At 58.9% G+C, this 16,807-nt stretch overlaps 1 protein-coding gene across 1 annotated transcript in view; it reads left to right on the top strand.

The window, feature by feature from the left end:
- LOC116241127 (adhesion G protein-coupled receptor L1-like) overlaps positions 1-16,807 on the top strand; it is a 133,509-nt gene that overhangs the window by 16,734 nt on the left and 99,968 nt on the right. The window contains 1 exon segment of the mRNA XM_090128605.1: positions 14,018-14,032. Coding sequence (XP_089984731.1) covers positions 14,018-14,032 — 15 coding nt within the window.

Genomic DNA, 16,807 nt, shown 5'->3' with positions numbered 1-16,807 from the left:
AGCCCCATAGCACCCATAGCACCTAGAGCCCCATAGAGTCCCATAGAGCCCCATAGAACCTAGGGCCCTATAGAGCCCCATAGCACCCATAGCACCTAGAGCCCCATAGAGCCCCATAGCACCCAGGGCCCCATAGACCCCATAGAGCCCCATAGAGTCCCATAGCACCTAGGGCCCTATAGAGTCCCATAGACCCCCATAGCACCCAGGACCCCATAGAGCCCCATAGCAACCAGGGCCCCATAGACACCATAGAGCTCCATAGCACCCAGGGCCCCATAGAACCCTATAGAGTCCCATAGAGTCCCATAGAGCCCCATAGAGCCCCATAGCACCCAGGACCCCATAGAGCCCCATAGCACCCAGGGCCCCATAGAACCCTATAGAGCCTTGTAGCACCTAGGGCCCTATAGAGTCCCATAGCACCCATAGCACCTAGAGCCCCATAGAGTCCCATAGAGCCCCATAGAGCTTCATAGAGCCCCATAGCACCCAGGGCCGCATGGAGCCCCATAGAGCCCCATAGAACCTAGGGCCCTATAGAGTCCCATAGAGCTCTATAGCACCCAGCCCCATAGCACCCATAGCACCTAGAGCCCCATAGAGTCCCATAGAGCCCCATAGAGCCCCATAGCACCTAGGGCCCTATAGAGCCCCATAGAGCCCCATAGCACCCAGGACCCCATAGAGCCCCATAGCACCTAGGGCCCTATAGAGCCCCATAGAGCCCCATAGCACCCAGGACCCCATAGAGCCCCATAGCACCTAGGGCCCTATAGACCCCATAGAGCCCCATAGCACCCAGGACCCCATAGAGCCCCATAGCACCTAGGGCCCTATAGACCCCATAGAGCCCCATAGCACCCAGGACCCCATAGAGCCCCATAGCACCTAGGGCCCTATAGAGCCCCATAGAGCCCCATAGAGCCCCATAGCACCCAGGAACCATAGAACCCTATAGAGCCCCATAAAGCCCCATAGCACCCAGGACCCCATAGAGCCCCATAGCACCCAGGGCCCCATAGAACCCTATAGAGCCTCATAGAACCTAGGGCCCTATAGAGCCCCATAGCACCCATAGCACCTAGAGCCCCATAGAGTCCCATAGAGCTTCATAGAGCCCCATAGCACCCAGGACCCCATAGAGTCCCATAGAGGCCCATAGCACCCAGGACCCCATACAGCCCCATAGCAACCAGGGCCCCATAGAACCCCATAGAGCCCCATAGAACCTAGGGCCCTATAGAGCCCCATAGCACCCATAGCACCTAGAGCCCCATAGAGTCCCATAGCACCCAGGGCCCCATAGAGCCCCATAGCACCCAGGACCCCATAGAGCCCCATAGCACCCAGCCCCATAGCACCCATAGCACCTAGAGCCCCATAGAGTCCCATAGAGTCCCATAGCACCCAGGACCCCATAGAGCCCCATAGCACCCAGGACCCCATAGAGCCCCATAGCACCCAGGGCCCCATAGAAACCTATAGAGCCCTATAGCACCTAGGGCCCTATAGAGCCCCATAGCACCCATAGCACCTAGAGCCCCATAGAGTCCCATAGAGCCCCATAGAGCTTCATAGAGCCCCATAGCACCCAGGACCCCATAGAGCTCCATAGCACCCAGCCCCATAGCACCAAGACCCCATAGAGTCCCATAGAGCCCCATAGCACCCAGCCCCATAGCACCCATAGCACCTAGAGCCCCGAAGAGTTCCATAGAGCCCCATAGAGCCCCATAGAACCCCATAGCACCTAGGGCCCTATAGAGCCCCATAGCACCCATAGCACCTAGAGCCCCATAGAACCCCATAGCACCCAGGACCCCATAGAACTCTATAGAGCCCCATAGAGCCCCATAGAGCCCCATAGCACCCAGGACCCCATAGAGCCCCATAGCAACCAGGACCCCATAGAATCCCATAGAGCCCCATAGAACCTAGGGCCCTATAGAGCCCCATAGCACCCATAGCACCTAGAGCCCCATAGAACCCCATAGCACCTAGAGCCCCATAGAACCCCATAGCACCTTGAGCCCCATAGAGTCCCATAGCACCCAGGACCCCATAGAGCCCCATAGCACCCAGCCCCATAGCACCTAGTGCCCCATAGAGTCCCATAGAGCCCCATAGAGCTTCATAGAGCCCCATAGCACCCAGGACCCCATAGAGCCCCATAGCACCCAGCCCCATAGCACCCAGGGCCCCATAGAGCCCTATAGAGTCCCATAGAGCCCCATAGAGCCCCATAGAGCTCCATAGCACCCAGGACCCCATTGCGCCCCATAGCACCCAGCCCCATAGCAGCCAGCCCCATAGCGCAGCCCCCAACTGTGGGGTCTTTGCCTGGGAGGTGATAACAGGAAGTCCCACCTCCCCTATGGAGCAGAACAGGAAGTCCCACTTCCCCTATGGAGCAAAACAGGAAGTTCCACCCCATATAGAGCAGAGCAGGAAGTCCCACCCCATAAAGAGCAAAACAGGAAGTTTGTTCTCTCCTGTGGAAAAACACAGGAAATTCATCTCCCCAATGGAGCAAAACAGGAAGTCCCACCCCATATAGAGCAAATAAGGAAGTCCCACCTCCCCCATGGAGCAGAACAGGAAGTCCCACCTCCCCCATGGAGCAGAACAGGAAGTCCCACCTTCCCACGGACTGAGGAAAGGAAATCCCACCCCATACAGAGCAGAACAGGAAGTCCCACCCCCCTATGGAGCAAAACACGAAATCCCACCCCATACAGAGAAGAACAGGAAGTCCCATTCCCCATGGAGCAAAACAGGAAGTCCCACCTCCCCATTAGAGCAGGACAGGAAGTCCCACCTCCCCAATGGAACAAAATAGGAAGTCCCACCTCTCTTATGGAGCAGAACAGGAAGTCCCAAATCCCCTATGGAGCAGAACAGGAAGTCCCGCCCCATATAGAGCAGAAGAGGAAATGCCACCTCCCTTACGGAGCAGAACAGGAAGTCCCACCTTCCCACAGACTGAGGAAAACAGGAAAACCCGCCCCATACAGAGCAGAACAGGAAGTCCCCACCTTCCCTAAGGAGCAAAACAGGAAGTCCCACCTCCCCATTGAGTAAAACAGGAAGTCCCATCTCCCCTATGGAGCAAAACAGGAAGTCCCATCTCCCCGTGGACTGAGGAAAACAAGAAGTCCCACCCCCCATGCAGAGCAAAACAGGAAGTCCCACCCCATATAGAGCAGAACAGGAAGTCCCATCTCCCCTTGGACTGAGGAAAACAGGAAGTCCCACCCCAATATGGAGCAAAACAGGAAGTCCCACCTCCCCTAAGGAGCAAAACAGGAAGTCCCACCTTCCCACAGACTGAGGAAAACAGGAAATCCCATCCCATACACAGCAGAACAGGAAGTCCCACCTCCCCATGCACTGAAGAAAACAGGAAGTCCCACCTCGTATAGAGCAAAACAGGAAGTCCCACCTCCCCATTGACAGGCCAGAACAGGGAGTCCCACCTCCAGTCAGGATGGGGCAGGAAGTCCCATCCCCCATGCAGAGCAAAACAGGAAGTCCCACCCCATATAGAGCAGAACAGGAAGTCCCACCTCCCCATGGACTGAGGAAAATAGGAAGTCCCACCTCCCCTATGGAGCAAAACAGGAAGTCCCACCTCATATGGAGCAGAACAGGAAGTCCCACCTCGTATAGAGCAAAACAGGAAGTCCCACCTCCCCATTGACAGGCCAGAACAGGAAGTCCCACCTCCAGTCAGGATGGGGCAGGAAGTCCCACCCCCCATGCAGAGCAAAACAGGAAGTCCCACCCCATACAGAGCAGAACAGGAAGTCCCCACCTTCCCTAAGGAGCAAAACAGGAAGTCCCACCTCCTCATTGTCTGAGTAAAACAGGAAGTCCCACCTCCCCTATGGAGCAGAGCAGGAAGTCCTACCCCCCTATGGAGCAAACAGGAAGTCCCATCTCCCCTTGGACTGAGGAAAACAGGAAGTTCCACCCCAATATGGAGCAAAACGGGAAGTCCCACCTCCCCAATAGAGCAGAACAGGAAGTCCCACCTCCCCATTATGGAGCAGAAGAGGAAGTCCCACCTCCACTAAGGAGCAAAACAGGAAGTCCCACCTTCCCACAGACTGAGGAAAACAGGAAATCCCATCCCATACAGAGCAGAACAGGAAGTCCCACCTCCCCATGGACTGAGGAAAACAGGAAGTCCCACCTCATATGGAGCAGAACAGGAAGTCCCACCTCATATAGAGCAAAACAGGAAGTCCCACCTCCCCATTGACAGGCCAGAACAGGAAGTCCCACCTCCACAGTCAGGATGGGGCAGGAAGTCCCACCCCCCATGCAGAGCAAAACAGGAAGTCCCACCCCATATAGAGCAGAACAGGAAGTCCCACCTCCCCATGGACTGAGGAAAGGAAATCCCACCCCATACAGAGCAGAACAGGAAGTCCTTACCTTCTCTAAGGAGCAAAACAGGAAGTCCCATCTCCCCTTGGACTGAGGAAAACAGGAAGTTCCACCCCAATATGGAGCAAAACAGGAAGTCCCACCTCCCCAATAGAGCAGAACAGGAAGTCCCACCTCCACTAAGGAGCAAAACAGGAAGTCCCACCTTCCCACAGACTGCGGAAAACAGGAAATGCCATCCCATACAGAGCAGAACAGGAAGTCCCACCTCCCCATGGACTGAGGAAAACAGGAAGTCCCACCCCAATATGCAGTTAAACAGGAAGTCCCATCCCATAAAGAGCAGAACAGAAAGTTCCACCTCCCCAATTGGAGCAAAACAGGAAGTCCCACCCTCCTACTGAGCAAAAAAGGAAGTCCCACCTCCCCTATGGCGCAGAACAGGAAGTCCCACCTCATATAGAGCAGAACAGGAAGTCCCACTCCCCTATGGAGCAAAACAGGAAGTCCCACCCCATATAGAGCAGAAGAGGAAGTCCTACCTCCCTATGGAGCAGAACAGGAAGTCCCACCTTCCCACAGACTGAGGAAAGGAAATCCCACCCCATACAGAGCAGAACAGGAAGTCCCACCCCCCTATGGAGCAAAACACGAAATCCCACCCCATACAGAGAAGAACAGGAAATGCCACCTCCCCCATGGAGCAAAACAGGAAGTCCCACCTCCCCATTAGAGCAGAACAGGAAGTCCCACCTCCCCATGGACTGAGGAAAGGAAATCCCACCCCATACAGAGCAGAACAGGAAGTCCCCACCTTCCCTAAGGAGCAAAACAGGAAGTCCCACCTCCTCATTGTCTGAGTAAAACAGGAAGTCCCACCTCCCCTATGGAGCAGAACAGGAAGTCCTACCCCCCTATGGAGCAAACAGGAAGTCCCATCTCCCCTTGGACTGAGGAAAACAGGAAGTTCCACCCCAATATGAAGCAAAACAGGAAGTCCCACCTCCCCAATAGAGCAGAACAGGAAGTCCCACCTCCCCATTATGGAGCAGAAGAGGAAATCCCACCTCCCCTAAGGAGCAAAACAGGAAGTCCCACCTTCCCACAGACTGAGGAAAACAGGAAATCCCATCCCATACAGAGCAGAACAGGAAGTCCCACCTCCCCATGGACTGAGGAAAACAGGAAGTCCCACCTCATATGGAGCAGAACAGGAAGTCCCACCTCGTATAGAGCAAAACAGGAAGTCCCACCTCCCCATTGACAGGCCAGAGCAGGAAGTCCCACCTCCACAGTCAGGATGGGGCAGGAAGTCCCACCTCCCCAGTCGGAGCAAAACAGGAAGTCCCGCCCCTCCTGGCGCCCCGGGGCATTGTGGGCCACTGCCTTTCTCCCCAGGGCCGGCGCGGGACCCCCCCACCTCCCCCCCCCTTCATTTGCTTTGCAGGAGCCGCGGGGGCGGAGCCAGGATGGCGGTGGGGGCGGGGCCGGCACGGGAACACGCCAAGCACATGCCAAGCACACGCCAAGCACACGCCAAGCACACGGCAGTGCAGCGGATGCACCCACATGTGGCAAAGCCACGTGGGCCCAACACACGTTAAGCCCCTGCACGTGTCGAGCACATGTTAAGTACATGCCAAGCACATGTTAAGCACATGCTAAGCACACGTGTGCTCACGCTGAGCACCCACGGTCAGGCACTGGGCGAACGCCTGGCCCCTGTGCACGTGTCTGCAACAGGCACATGCTAAGCACATGCCAGGCACACACCAAGCACATGCTAAGCACATGCCAGGCACACACCAAGCACATGTTAAGCACATGCTAAGCACACGTGTGTTCAGGTTGAGCACACACAGGGAGGTGCTGGGCAAACGCCTGGCCCCTGTGCACACATCTGCAACAGGCACATGTTAAGCACATGCTAAGCACACACCAAGCACACACCAAACACATGTTAGACACATGTTAAGTACATGCTAAGCACATTCTAAGCAAACACTCAGCGCACATTAAGTACATGCTAAGCATGCACTCAGCACACAGTAAGGACACACGAAGCACATGCTAGACACACGCTAAGCACACGCTAAGCACACGGCAGTGCAGCAGGTGCAGCCATGCATGGCACAGCCACACAAGCAAAGCACATGTTAAGGCCCTGCGCATGGCAAGCACATGCTAAGCACATGCCAAGCACGCACCAAGCACATGTTAAGCACATGCTAAGCACACGTGTGTTCAGGTTGAGCACCCACAGTCAGGCGCTGGGCAAACGCCTGGCCCCTGTGCACACATCTGCAACAGGCACATGTTAAGCACATGCTAAGCACACACCAAGCACACACCAAACACATGTTAGACACATGTTAAGTACATGCTAAGCACATGCTAAGCAAACACTGAGCGCACATTAAGTACATGCTAAGCATGCACTCAGCACACAGTAAGGACACACGAAGCACATGCTAGACACACGCTAAGCACATGCTAAACACACGGCAGTGCAGCAGGTGCAGCCATGCATGGCACAGCCACACATGCCAAGCACATGTTAAGGCCCTGCGCATGGCAAGAACACGCTAAGCACATGCCAAGCACTTGACAGGCACACACCAAGCACAGGTTAAGCACACGTTAAGCACACGCGTGCTCATGTTGAGCGCACAGACAGGCACTGGGCAAATGTCTGGCCTCTATGCACACGTCTGCACACGCTAAGCACACATTAAGGACACGCTAAGCACACACTAAGCACACGCAGAGCACATGTTAAGCATATGCTAAGCGCACGTTAAGTACATGCTAAGCATGTGCTAAGCAAACACTAAGCACACGTTAAGCACACAGCACATGCTAAGCACACGCTAAGCACACGTTAGGCACACACTAAGAACATGTTAAGCACACGCCACGCATGTTAAGCAGACGTTAAGCACACACGAAGCACACATGAAGCACACACTAAGGACATGCTAAGCACGCGCTAAGCGCGTGCTGGACACACGCTAAGCACACGTTAAGCACATGTTAACTGCAGTTTAAGCGCATGCTTAGCACAGCTTTAGCACATGCTAAGCACACACTAAGCACATGTTATGCACACGCTAAACACATGTTAACCACACACTAAGCAAATCTCAAGCACACGCTAAGCACACACACAGCACATGTTAACCACACACTTAGCACATGCTAATCACACATTAAAGATAGATTAGTCACATCGTAATCACACGTTAATCACGTGCAAACCACATGCTGGTCACATGTTAACCACACGCTAATCACACATTAAGAACACATTAAGCACATGCTAATCACACGTTAACCACATGCTAATCACATGTTAATCACACATTCAGCACACGCTAATCACATGTTAACCACACGCTAACACCATGCTAATCGCATATTAAGCACACGTTAACCATATGCTAACCACATGCTAACCTCATGTTGATCACATATTAAGCACATGTTAATCACACGCTAACACACGCTAAGCACACATTAAGCACACGCTAAGCACATGCTAACCACATGTTAATCACACATTAAGCACACACTAATCACGCGTTAACCACACGCAAACCACATGCTAACTGCATACTAACTACACGCTAAGCACACATTAAGCACACGTTAAGCACATGTTAGGCACACGCTAAGCACATGCTGAGCACACATTAAGCACAGGCTAACCACATGCTTACTACATACTAAATACATGCTAAGCACACATTAAGCACACGCTAAGCACACGCTAAGCACACACTAACCACACGCTAAGCACACACTAAGCACACGCTAAGCACACGCTAAGCACACACTAACCACACATTAAGCACACGCTAACCACACGCTAACCACACGTTTAGCACACGCTAAGCACACGCTAACCACACATTAAGCACACACTAACCACACGCTAACCACACGCTAAGCACATGCTAAGCACACATTAAGCACACGCTAACCACACGCTAAGCACACGCTAAGCACACGCTAAGCACACATTAAGCACACGCTAACCACACGCTAACCACACGTTAAGCACACATTAAGCACACGCTAAGCACACGCTAAGCACACGCTAACCACCCCCGCTCTGTGCCGGCTGCGTCCCTGCGATGCCGGCGCCGTGGGGGGGGGGGGGGGGGGAGGGCGGTTGTGGGGCCGATTTGGGGTCAATTTGGGGCCGTTGTTTTTGGGGCCGTTTTGGGGCCGTTTTTGGGGCCGTTTTTGGGGCCGTTCCTTTGCAGGTCGTCGCCGCGCCGCCGCTCATCGCTTCCTTCCAGGGCCGGGATTTTGGGGGGGGGGGGGGGAAGAAAAAAAGGCCGGGGGGGGGCGGGGGGGGGGGGGGGGTTGGGATGAGGGTTTTTTTTTTGGGGGGGGGGCGACCGAACCTCCGTGTGTCCGTCTGTCTGTCTGTCCGTCTGTCTGCCCGCCCTTCCGTCCGTCTGTCCCTGACTCCGCTCCGATCGCCGGCCTTTCGACCCGCTGCCCTTCCTTCCTTCCCGCGTCCGTCTGTCCGTCCGTCCGTCTTGGCTGTTATCTGTCCGTCCGGCTTTGCGTCCGTCTGTCCGGCTGCCCTCCGGCATCCATCCGTCAGCGTCCGCCCGTCCATCCGCCCGGCTCTGTGTCCGTCTGTCCGTATCTCCATCCATCCATCAGCATTTGTCCGTCCATCCGTCCGTCCTCCTGGCTGTGCGTCTGTGTGTCCGTCTGTCCGTCTCTCCATCCATCCGTCAGCGTCCGTCCATCCGTCCGTCCATCCGCCTGCCTGTGCATCCGCCCGGCTCTGTGTCCGTCTGTCCGTCTCTCCATCCATCCGTCAGCACCTGTCCATCTGTCCGTCCATCTGTCCATCTGTCCATCTATCCATCCATCCGCCCAGCTCTGTGTCCGTCTGTCTGTATCTCCATCCATCCGTCAGCATTTGTCCGTCCGTCCATCCTCCTGGCTGTGCGTCTGTGTGTCCGTCTGTCTGTATCTCCATCCGTCTGCCAGCGTCTCGTCTGTCCGTCCGTCCACCCGGCTGTGCGTCCGTCTGTCCGCATCTCCATCCATCCGTCAGCGTCCATCCGTCCGTCCGTCCATCCGCCTGCCTGTGCACCCGCCCAGCTCTGTGTCCGTCTGTCCATCTCTGCATCCATCCGTCAGCACCTATCCATCTGTCCGTCCATCTGTCCATCCATCCGTCCATCCGCCCGGCTCTGTGTCCGTCTGTCCGTATCTCCATCCATCCGTCAGCATTTGTCCGTCCGTCCGTCCGTCCTCCTGGCTGTGCGTCTGTGTGTCCGTCTGTCCGTCTCTCCGTCCATCCATCAGCACCTGTCCATCTGTCCATCCATCCATCTGCCCAGTTCTGTGTCCATCTGTCCGTCTCTCCGTCCATCCGTCAGCACCTGTCCATCTGTCCGTCCATCTGTCCATCCATCCATCCATCCGCCCGGCTCTGTGTCCGTCTGTCCGTCTCTCTGTCCATCCGTCAGCACCTGTCCATCTGTCCGTCCACCTGGCTCTGCGTCCATCTGTCCATCTCTGCATCCATCCGTCAGCATCTGTCTGTCCGTCCGTCCATCCACCCAGCTCTGCGTCCGTCTGTCCGTATCTCCATCCATCCGTCAGCATCCGTCTGTCTCTCCGTCCGCCTGTGCGTCCGTCTGTCTGTATCTCCATCCATCCATCAGCACCTGTCCATCTGTCCGTCCGTCCATCCGCCCGGCTCTGTGTCCGTCTGTCCATCTCTGCATCCATCCCTCAGCATCTGTCCATCCGTCCGTCCATCCACCCAGCTCTGTGTCCGTCTGTCCGTCTCTCCATCCATCCGTCAGCCCCTGTCCATCTGTCCGTCCGTCCATCCGCCTGGCTGTGTGTCCATCTGTCCGTCCGTCCATCCGTCTGTGCGTCCGTCTGCCTCCGTGTCCGTCTGTCCGTCCGCCTGTTATCCGTCCGTCTGTCTGTGCCCCCCCCGTCTCGCCCGTGTCTCTGTCCGTCCGTCCGTCTGTCTGTCCGTCTGTCCGTACCCGCGTCCATCCAACCGCCTCACCCGCCTGTCCGTCTGTCCGTCCGCCCGTATCTCCGTCCGTCCGTCTCTGCCTGTCCGTCTGTCCGTGTCTCCGTCTTCCCATCCGTCTGCCCTTCATCCGTCCGTCCGTCTGTCCATCACCCAACTGTCTCCTCCTATCCCCGCCCACGTGACGCCAGTCCATCTGTCCGTCCGCCTTTAGCCGCGTCCGTCTGTCCGTATCCACGTCCGGCTGTCCGTCTGTGCCCGTCCGCCTTTGATCCCCCCCCCCCCCCCCCCCGTGTGTCCGTCTGTCCGTCCGCCTGGATCTGTGTGTCCGTCCGCTTGTATCCGTGTCTGTCCGTCTGTCCGTCTGCCCGTATCCGCCTCTACCCGTCCGCCTGTCCGTCTGTCCGTCCGCCTTCCCCCGTGTCCGTCCGCCTGCATCTGGTCCGTCTGTCCGTCCCTGTATCTGCCCGCCTGTCCGTCTGTCCGTCCGCCTCTACCCGTCCTCCCGTCTCTGCCCACCCGCCTGTAGTCTGTCCGTCTGTCTGTCCGTCTCCATCCGTCTGCCTGCTTGTCTGTCTGTCTGCCTCTATCTGGCTGCCTGTCCGTCTGTCCGTCCACCTCTACTCCCCCCTCCCACCTCCTCCCATCCACCTCTATTCTGTCCGTCTGTCTGTCCGTCTGTCCACCTCTATCCTGTCCTCCTGTCCGTCTGTCCGTCCTCCTGCCCCACCCCCCAAGCCCGTCGTTCTGTCTCCCCCCTTCTGTCCATCTGTCCGTCCGTTCCCCCACTCCTCCACCCCTCCCACATCCGTCTGTCCGTCCGTCTGTCCTTCCACCTCCAATCTCCCTCTCCACCCCCCCGTCCGTCTGTCCGTCCGTCTGTCCTCCTCTATCCTGTCCTCCTGTCCATCTGTCTGTCCGTCCTCCTTCTGCCCCCCCAAAGCCCATTGTTTCGTCTCCCCCCTTCTGTCCGTCTGTCCGTCTGTTCCCCCACTCCTCCGCCCCTCCCACGTCCGTCTGTCTGTCTGTACACCCCCAATCTCCCTCTCCCCCCCCGTCCGTCTGTCCGTCCATCTATCCTTCCACCTCCAATCTCCCTCTCTGCCCCCCCCACCTCCATCTGTCTGTCTGTCTGTCCGTCCATCCCCAGTCTCCCTTTCCACCCCCCCGTCCGTCCGTCTGTCCGCCTCTATCCAGTTTTCCTGTCCATCTGTCTGTCCATCAAGCCCGTCATTCCGTCTTCCCCCTTCTGTCCGTCTGTCCGTTCGTTCCCCCTCTCCTCCGCCCCCCCACGTCCGTCCGTCCATCTGTCCGTCCACCCCCAATTTCCCTCTCCGCCCCTCCCTCCATCCATCTGTCCGTCTGTCTGTCTGTCCGTCCACCTCCAATCTCCCTCTCTGACCCCCCCCACGTCCGTCTGTCCGTCCGTCCATCCATCCGTCCATCTCCAATCTCCCTCTCCGCCCCCCCTCCATCCATCCGTCCGTCTGTCCGTCCATCCGTCCACCTCCAATCTCCCTCTCTGCCCCCCCCCACGTCTGTCCGTCTGTCCGTCCACTTCCAATCTCCCTCTCCACCCCCCACTCCATCCGTCTGTCTGTCTGTCCATCCATCCGTCCACCTCCAGTCTCCCTCTCTGCCCCCCCCACGTCCATCTGTCCGTCTGTCTGTCCGTCCACCCCCAATTTCCCTCTCTGCCCCCCTCCATCTGTCCGTCTGTCCATCCACCTCCAATCTCCTTCTCTACCCTCCCCATGTCCGTCCGTCTGTCCATCTGTCCTTCCACCCCCAATCTCCCTCTCCACCCCCCCGTCTGTCTGTCTGTCCATCTCTAATCTCCCTCTCTGCCCCCCCCTCCATCCGTCCGTCTGTCTGTCCGTCCATCCGTCCACCCCCAGTCTCCCTCTCTACCCCCCCCCCACGTCCGTCTGTCTGTCTGTCCACCCCCAATCTCCTTCTCCGCCCCCCCCATCCGTCTGTCTGTCTGTCCGTCTGTCCTTCCACCCCCAGTCTCCCTCTCCACCCCACTGTCTGTCTGTCTGTCCATCTCCAATCTCCCTCTCCGCCTCCCCCCCTCCATCCGTCTGTCTGTCCATCTCCAATCTCCCTCTCTGCCCCCCCCCCACGTCCGTCTGTCTGTCTGTCCATCCATCCACCCCCAATCTCCCTCTCTGCCCCCCCCCCACGTCTGTCTGTCCGTCTGTCCACCCAAAATCTCTCTCTCTGCTCCGCCGTCCGTCTGTCCGTCCACCCCCAATCTCCCTCTCCACCCCCCCGTCTGTCTGTCTGTCCATCTCTAATCTCCCTCTCTGCCCCCCCCTCCATCCGTCCGTCTGTCTGTCCGTCTGTCCGTCCACCCCCAATCTCTCTCTCCACCCCCAACGTCTGTCTGTCTGTCCGTCCACTTCCAATCTCCCTCTCCGCCTCCCCCCCTCCATCCATCCGTCTGTCTGTCCGTCCATCCTTCCCCCCCCAATCTCCCTCTCTGCCCCCCCCCCCCACGTCCGTCCGTCTGTCCGTCCAACCCTGATCTCTCTGCCCCCCCGTCCGTCTGTCCGTCCATCTCCAGTCTCCCTCTCCGCCCCCCCCACATCTGTCCGTCTGTCTGTCCGTCCATCCGTCCATCCCCAGTCTCCCTCTCTACCCCCCCCCCACGTCCGTCTGTCTGTCTGTCCACCCCCAATCTCCTTCTCCGCCCCCCCCATCCATCTGTCTGTCTGTCCGTCTGTCCTTCCACCCCCAATCTCCCTCTCCACCCCACTGTCTGTCTGTCCGTCCACCCCCAATCTCCCTCTCTGCCCCCCCCCACGTCCGTCCGTCTGTCCGTCCAACCCTGATCTCTCCACCCCCCCGTCCATCTGTCCGTCCATCTCCAATCTCCCTCTCTGCCCCCCCATGTCCGTCTGTCCGTCCGTCCATCCATCCACCCCCAATCTCCCTCTCCGCCCCCCCCACGTCTGTCTGTCCGTCTGTCCACCCAAAATCTCTCTCTCTGCCCCGCCGTCCGTCTGTCCGTCCACCCCCAATCTCCCTCTCCACCCCCCCGTCTGTCTGTCTGTCCATCTCTAATCTCCCTCTCTGCCCCCCCCCCATCTGTCCGTCTGTCTGTAAGTCCATCTGTCCACCCCCAATCTCCCTCTCTACCCCCCCCCACGTCCGTCCGTCTGTCCGTCCGTCCGTCCCCCGGGTGGGGGCTCAGATGAGGGGGGGGGGGGGGCGTGTAAAACGGGGGGGGGGGCTCCTTTTTTTTTTTTTGGGACCCCCCCCCCCATCGGCCGGGTTACGGAGGCGGCGGGGGGGGGGGGGGGGTCAGAAGTGGGGGGGGGGGACACAAAAAAAATGGGGCTGGGGGCGGGGGGGGGGGCGGGGGGGGCCGGAAACCATTTAATCTCTTTTCTCTTTGTCTCCTCTCGCCCCGCCCGGCTGAACCCCAAAATCCCCCCCCCCCCAAAACCCCACCTTAAACCCCCCCCCCCCATCCTTATCCCCACCTTCCCCCCCCCCCCCGGACCCCAAATCCCCCCCCCCACCCCAAAACCCCAAAATCCCCCCCCCCCCCCCCCCCCCATCCCGCCTTTCTTCTGGTGCTAAAAGTAGGAGTGGAGCAAAAAGGTAACGCGACGCCCTGGGACCCCCCCCCAAATCCCGACCCCCCCCCCCCAAAAACCCCCGACCCCCCCCACCCAAATCCTGACCCCCCCCAGACCCCAAATCCCGACCCCCCCCCAAAAATCCCGACCCCCCCCCCAAAAAACCCCGACCCCCCCCACCCCAAATCCTGACCCCCCCCAGACCCCAAATCCTGACCCCCCCCAAAAAACCCCGACCCCCCGACCCCAAATCCTGACCCCCCCAATTCTGACCCCCCCCACCCAAATCCCGACCCCCCCCAAAAAACCCCGACCCCCCCCAAATCCCAACCCCCCCCCCAAAATCCTGACCACCCCCACCCCAAATCCTGACCCCCCCAATTCTGACCCCCCCACCCAAATCCCGACGCCCCCCAAAACATCCCGACCCCCCCACCCCAAATCCTGACCACCCCCCAAATCCTGACCCCCCCCAGACCCCAAATCCCGACCCCCCCCCAAAAACTCCCGACCCCCCCCAAATCCTGACCTCCCAGACCCCAAATCCTGACCCCCCCAATTCCGACCCCCCCACCCCAAATCCTGAACCCCCAGACCCCAAATCCCGACCCCCCCCAAAAACCCCCGACCCCCCCACCCCAAATCCTGACCCCCCCAATTCCGACCCCCACACCCCAAATCCCGACCCCCCCCAAATCCTGACCCCCCAGACCCCAAATCCAGACCCCCCCCCAAAAATCCCGACCCCCCACCCCAAATCCTGACCCCCCCAGACCCCAAATCCCGACCCCCCCAAAAACGCCCGACCCCCCCCCCAAAATCCTGACCCCCCCAATTCTGACTCCCCCACCCAAATCCCGACCCCCCCCAAAAAACCCCGACCGCCCCACCCCAAATCCTGACCCCCCCCAAATCCTGACCTCCCAGACCCCAAATCCTGACCCCCCCCAATTCCGACCCCCCCACCCCAAATCCTGACCCCCCCATAACTCCAATCCCCCCCACCCTATATTGTCCCTCCCCCAATCCTGCCCCCCCCCAGACCCCAAATCCTGACCCCCCCCATAATCCAAATCCTGACCCCCCCATTGCCCCCCCCAGCCCCAAATCCTGACCCCCCCCCCATATTGTGCCCCCCCTCCAAATCTTGACCCCCTCCCAGACCCCAAATCCCCCCCCATGACCCCCCCCCCCGCAGACCCCATATCCCAACCTCCCCCCCGTAAGTCAAATTCTGCGCCCCCCCCCCCAAATCCCACCCCCCCCTTGCTCCCATACCTTCACCCCCCCCCCAGACCCCAAATCCTCCCCCCCCCCATAAATCCCAATCTGGCCCCAAATTATGACCCCCCCTCAAAACCCCAAAATCCCCCATTCTCACCCCAAATCCCAGCCCCCCCCATAACCCAAACCCTGCCCCCCCCCCCCATAAATCCCAACCTGACCCCAAATTCTGACCCCCCCCCCAAAACCTTAAAATCCCCCATTCTGACCCCAAAATCTGACCCCCCCATAACCCAAATTCTGACCCCCGCCCCAAACCCCCAACCCCCCCATTCTGACCCCAAATCCCAGCCCCCCCCCATATCCTGCCCCCCCCCATAACCCAAGTCCTCCCCCCCCCCAAATCCCAACCTGACCCCAAACCCTGACCCCCCCCCAAATCCCCAACCCCCCCATTCTGACCCCAAATCCCAGCCCCCCCCCCCAAATCCTCCCCCCCCCCATAAATCCCAACCTGACCCCAAACCCTGACCCCCCCCACCCCCAAATCCCCCATTCTCACCCCAAATCCCAGCCCCCCCCCATAACCCAAATTCTGACCCCCCCCAAACCCCCAACCCCCCCATTCTGACCCCAAATCCCAGCCCCCCCCCCACCCAAATCCTCCCCCCCCCCCCCTAAATCCCAACCTGAACCAAACCCTGCCCCCCCCACCCCAAAATCCCCCATTCTGACCCCAAATCCCAGCCCCCCCCCCCATATCCTGCCCCCCCCCATAACCCAAATCCTCCCCCCCCCCATAAATCCCAACCTGACCCCAAATCCTGCCCCCCCCCACCCCAAAATCCCCCATTCTCACCCCAAATCCCAGCCCCCCCCCATATCCTGCCCCCCCCCCCATAACCCAAATCCTCCCCCCCCCCATAAATCCCAACCTGACCCCAAATCCTTTTCCCCCCCCCACCCCAAAATCCCCCATTCTGACCCCAAATCCCAGCCCCCCCCCCCATATCCTGCCCCCCCCCATAACCCAAATCCTCCCCCCCCCCATAAATCCCAACCTGACCCCAAATCCTGCCCCCCCCCACCCCAAAATCCCCCATTCTCACCCCAAATCCCAGCCCCCCCCCATATCCTGCCCCCCCCCCCCATAACCCAAATCCTCCCCCCCCCCCATAAATCCCAACCTGACCCCAAATCCTTTTCCCCCCCCCACCCCAAAATCCCCCATTCTGACCCCAAATCCCAGCCCCCCCCCCACCCAAATCCTCCCCCCCCCCCATAAATCCCAACCTGACCCCAAATCCTTTTCCCCCCCCCACCCCAAAATCCCCCATTCTGACCCCAAATCCCAGCCCCCCCCCAGAACCCAAATCCTCCCCCCACCCCATAAATCCCAACCTGACCCCAAATCCTTTCCCCCCCCCCCAAATCCCAACCTGACCCCAAATCCTGACCCCCCCCGACCCCAAAATCCCCCATTCTGACCCCAAATCCCAGCCCCCCCCACCCAAATCCCCCCCCCCCCCAAATCCCAACCTGACCCCAAACCTTGACCCCCCCCACCCCAAAA

The sequence above is a fragment of the Phasianus colchicus genome, chromosome 34 (genome assembly GCF_987193195.1).
Source record: "Phasianus colchicus chromosome 34, bPhaCol1.hap1.1, whole genome shotgun sequence".
Classification (NCBI taxonomy): domain Eukaryota; kingdom Metazoa; phylum Chordata; class Aves; order Galliformes; family Phasianidae; genus Phasianus; species Phasianus colchicus.
Note: the sequence above shows the minus strand (reverse complement) of the source record. Positions and strands in the feature narration are given on the sequence as shown.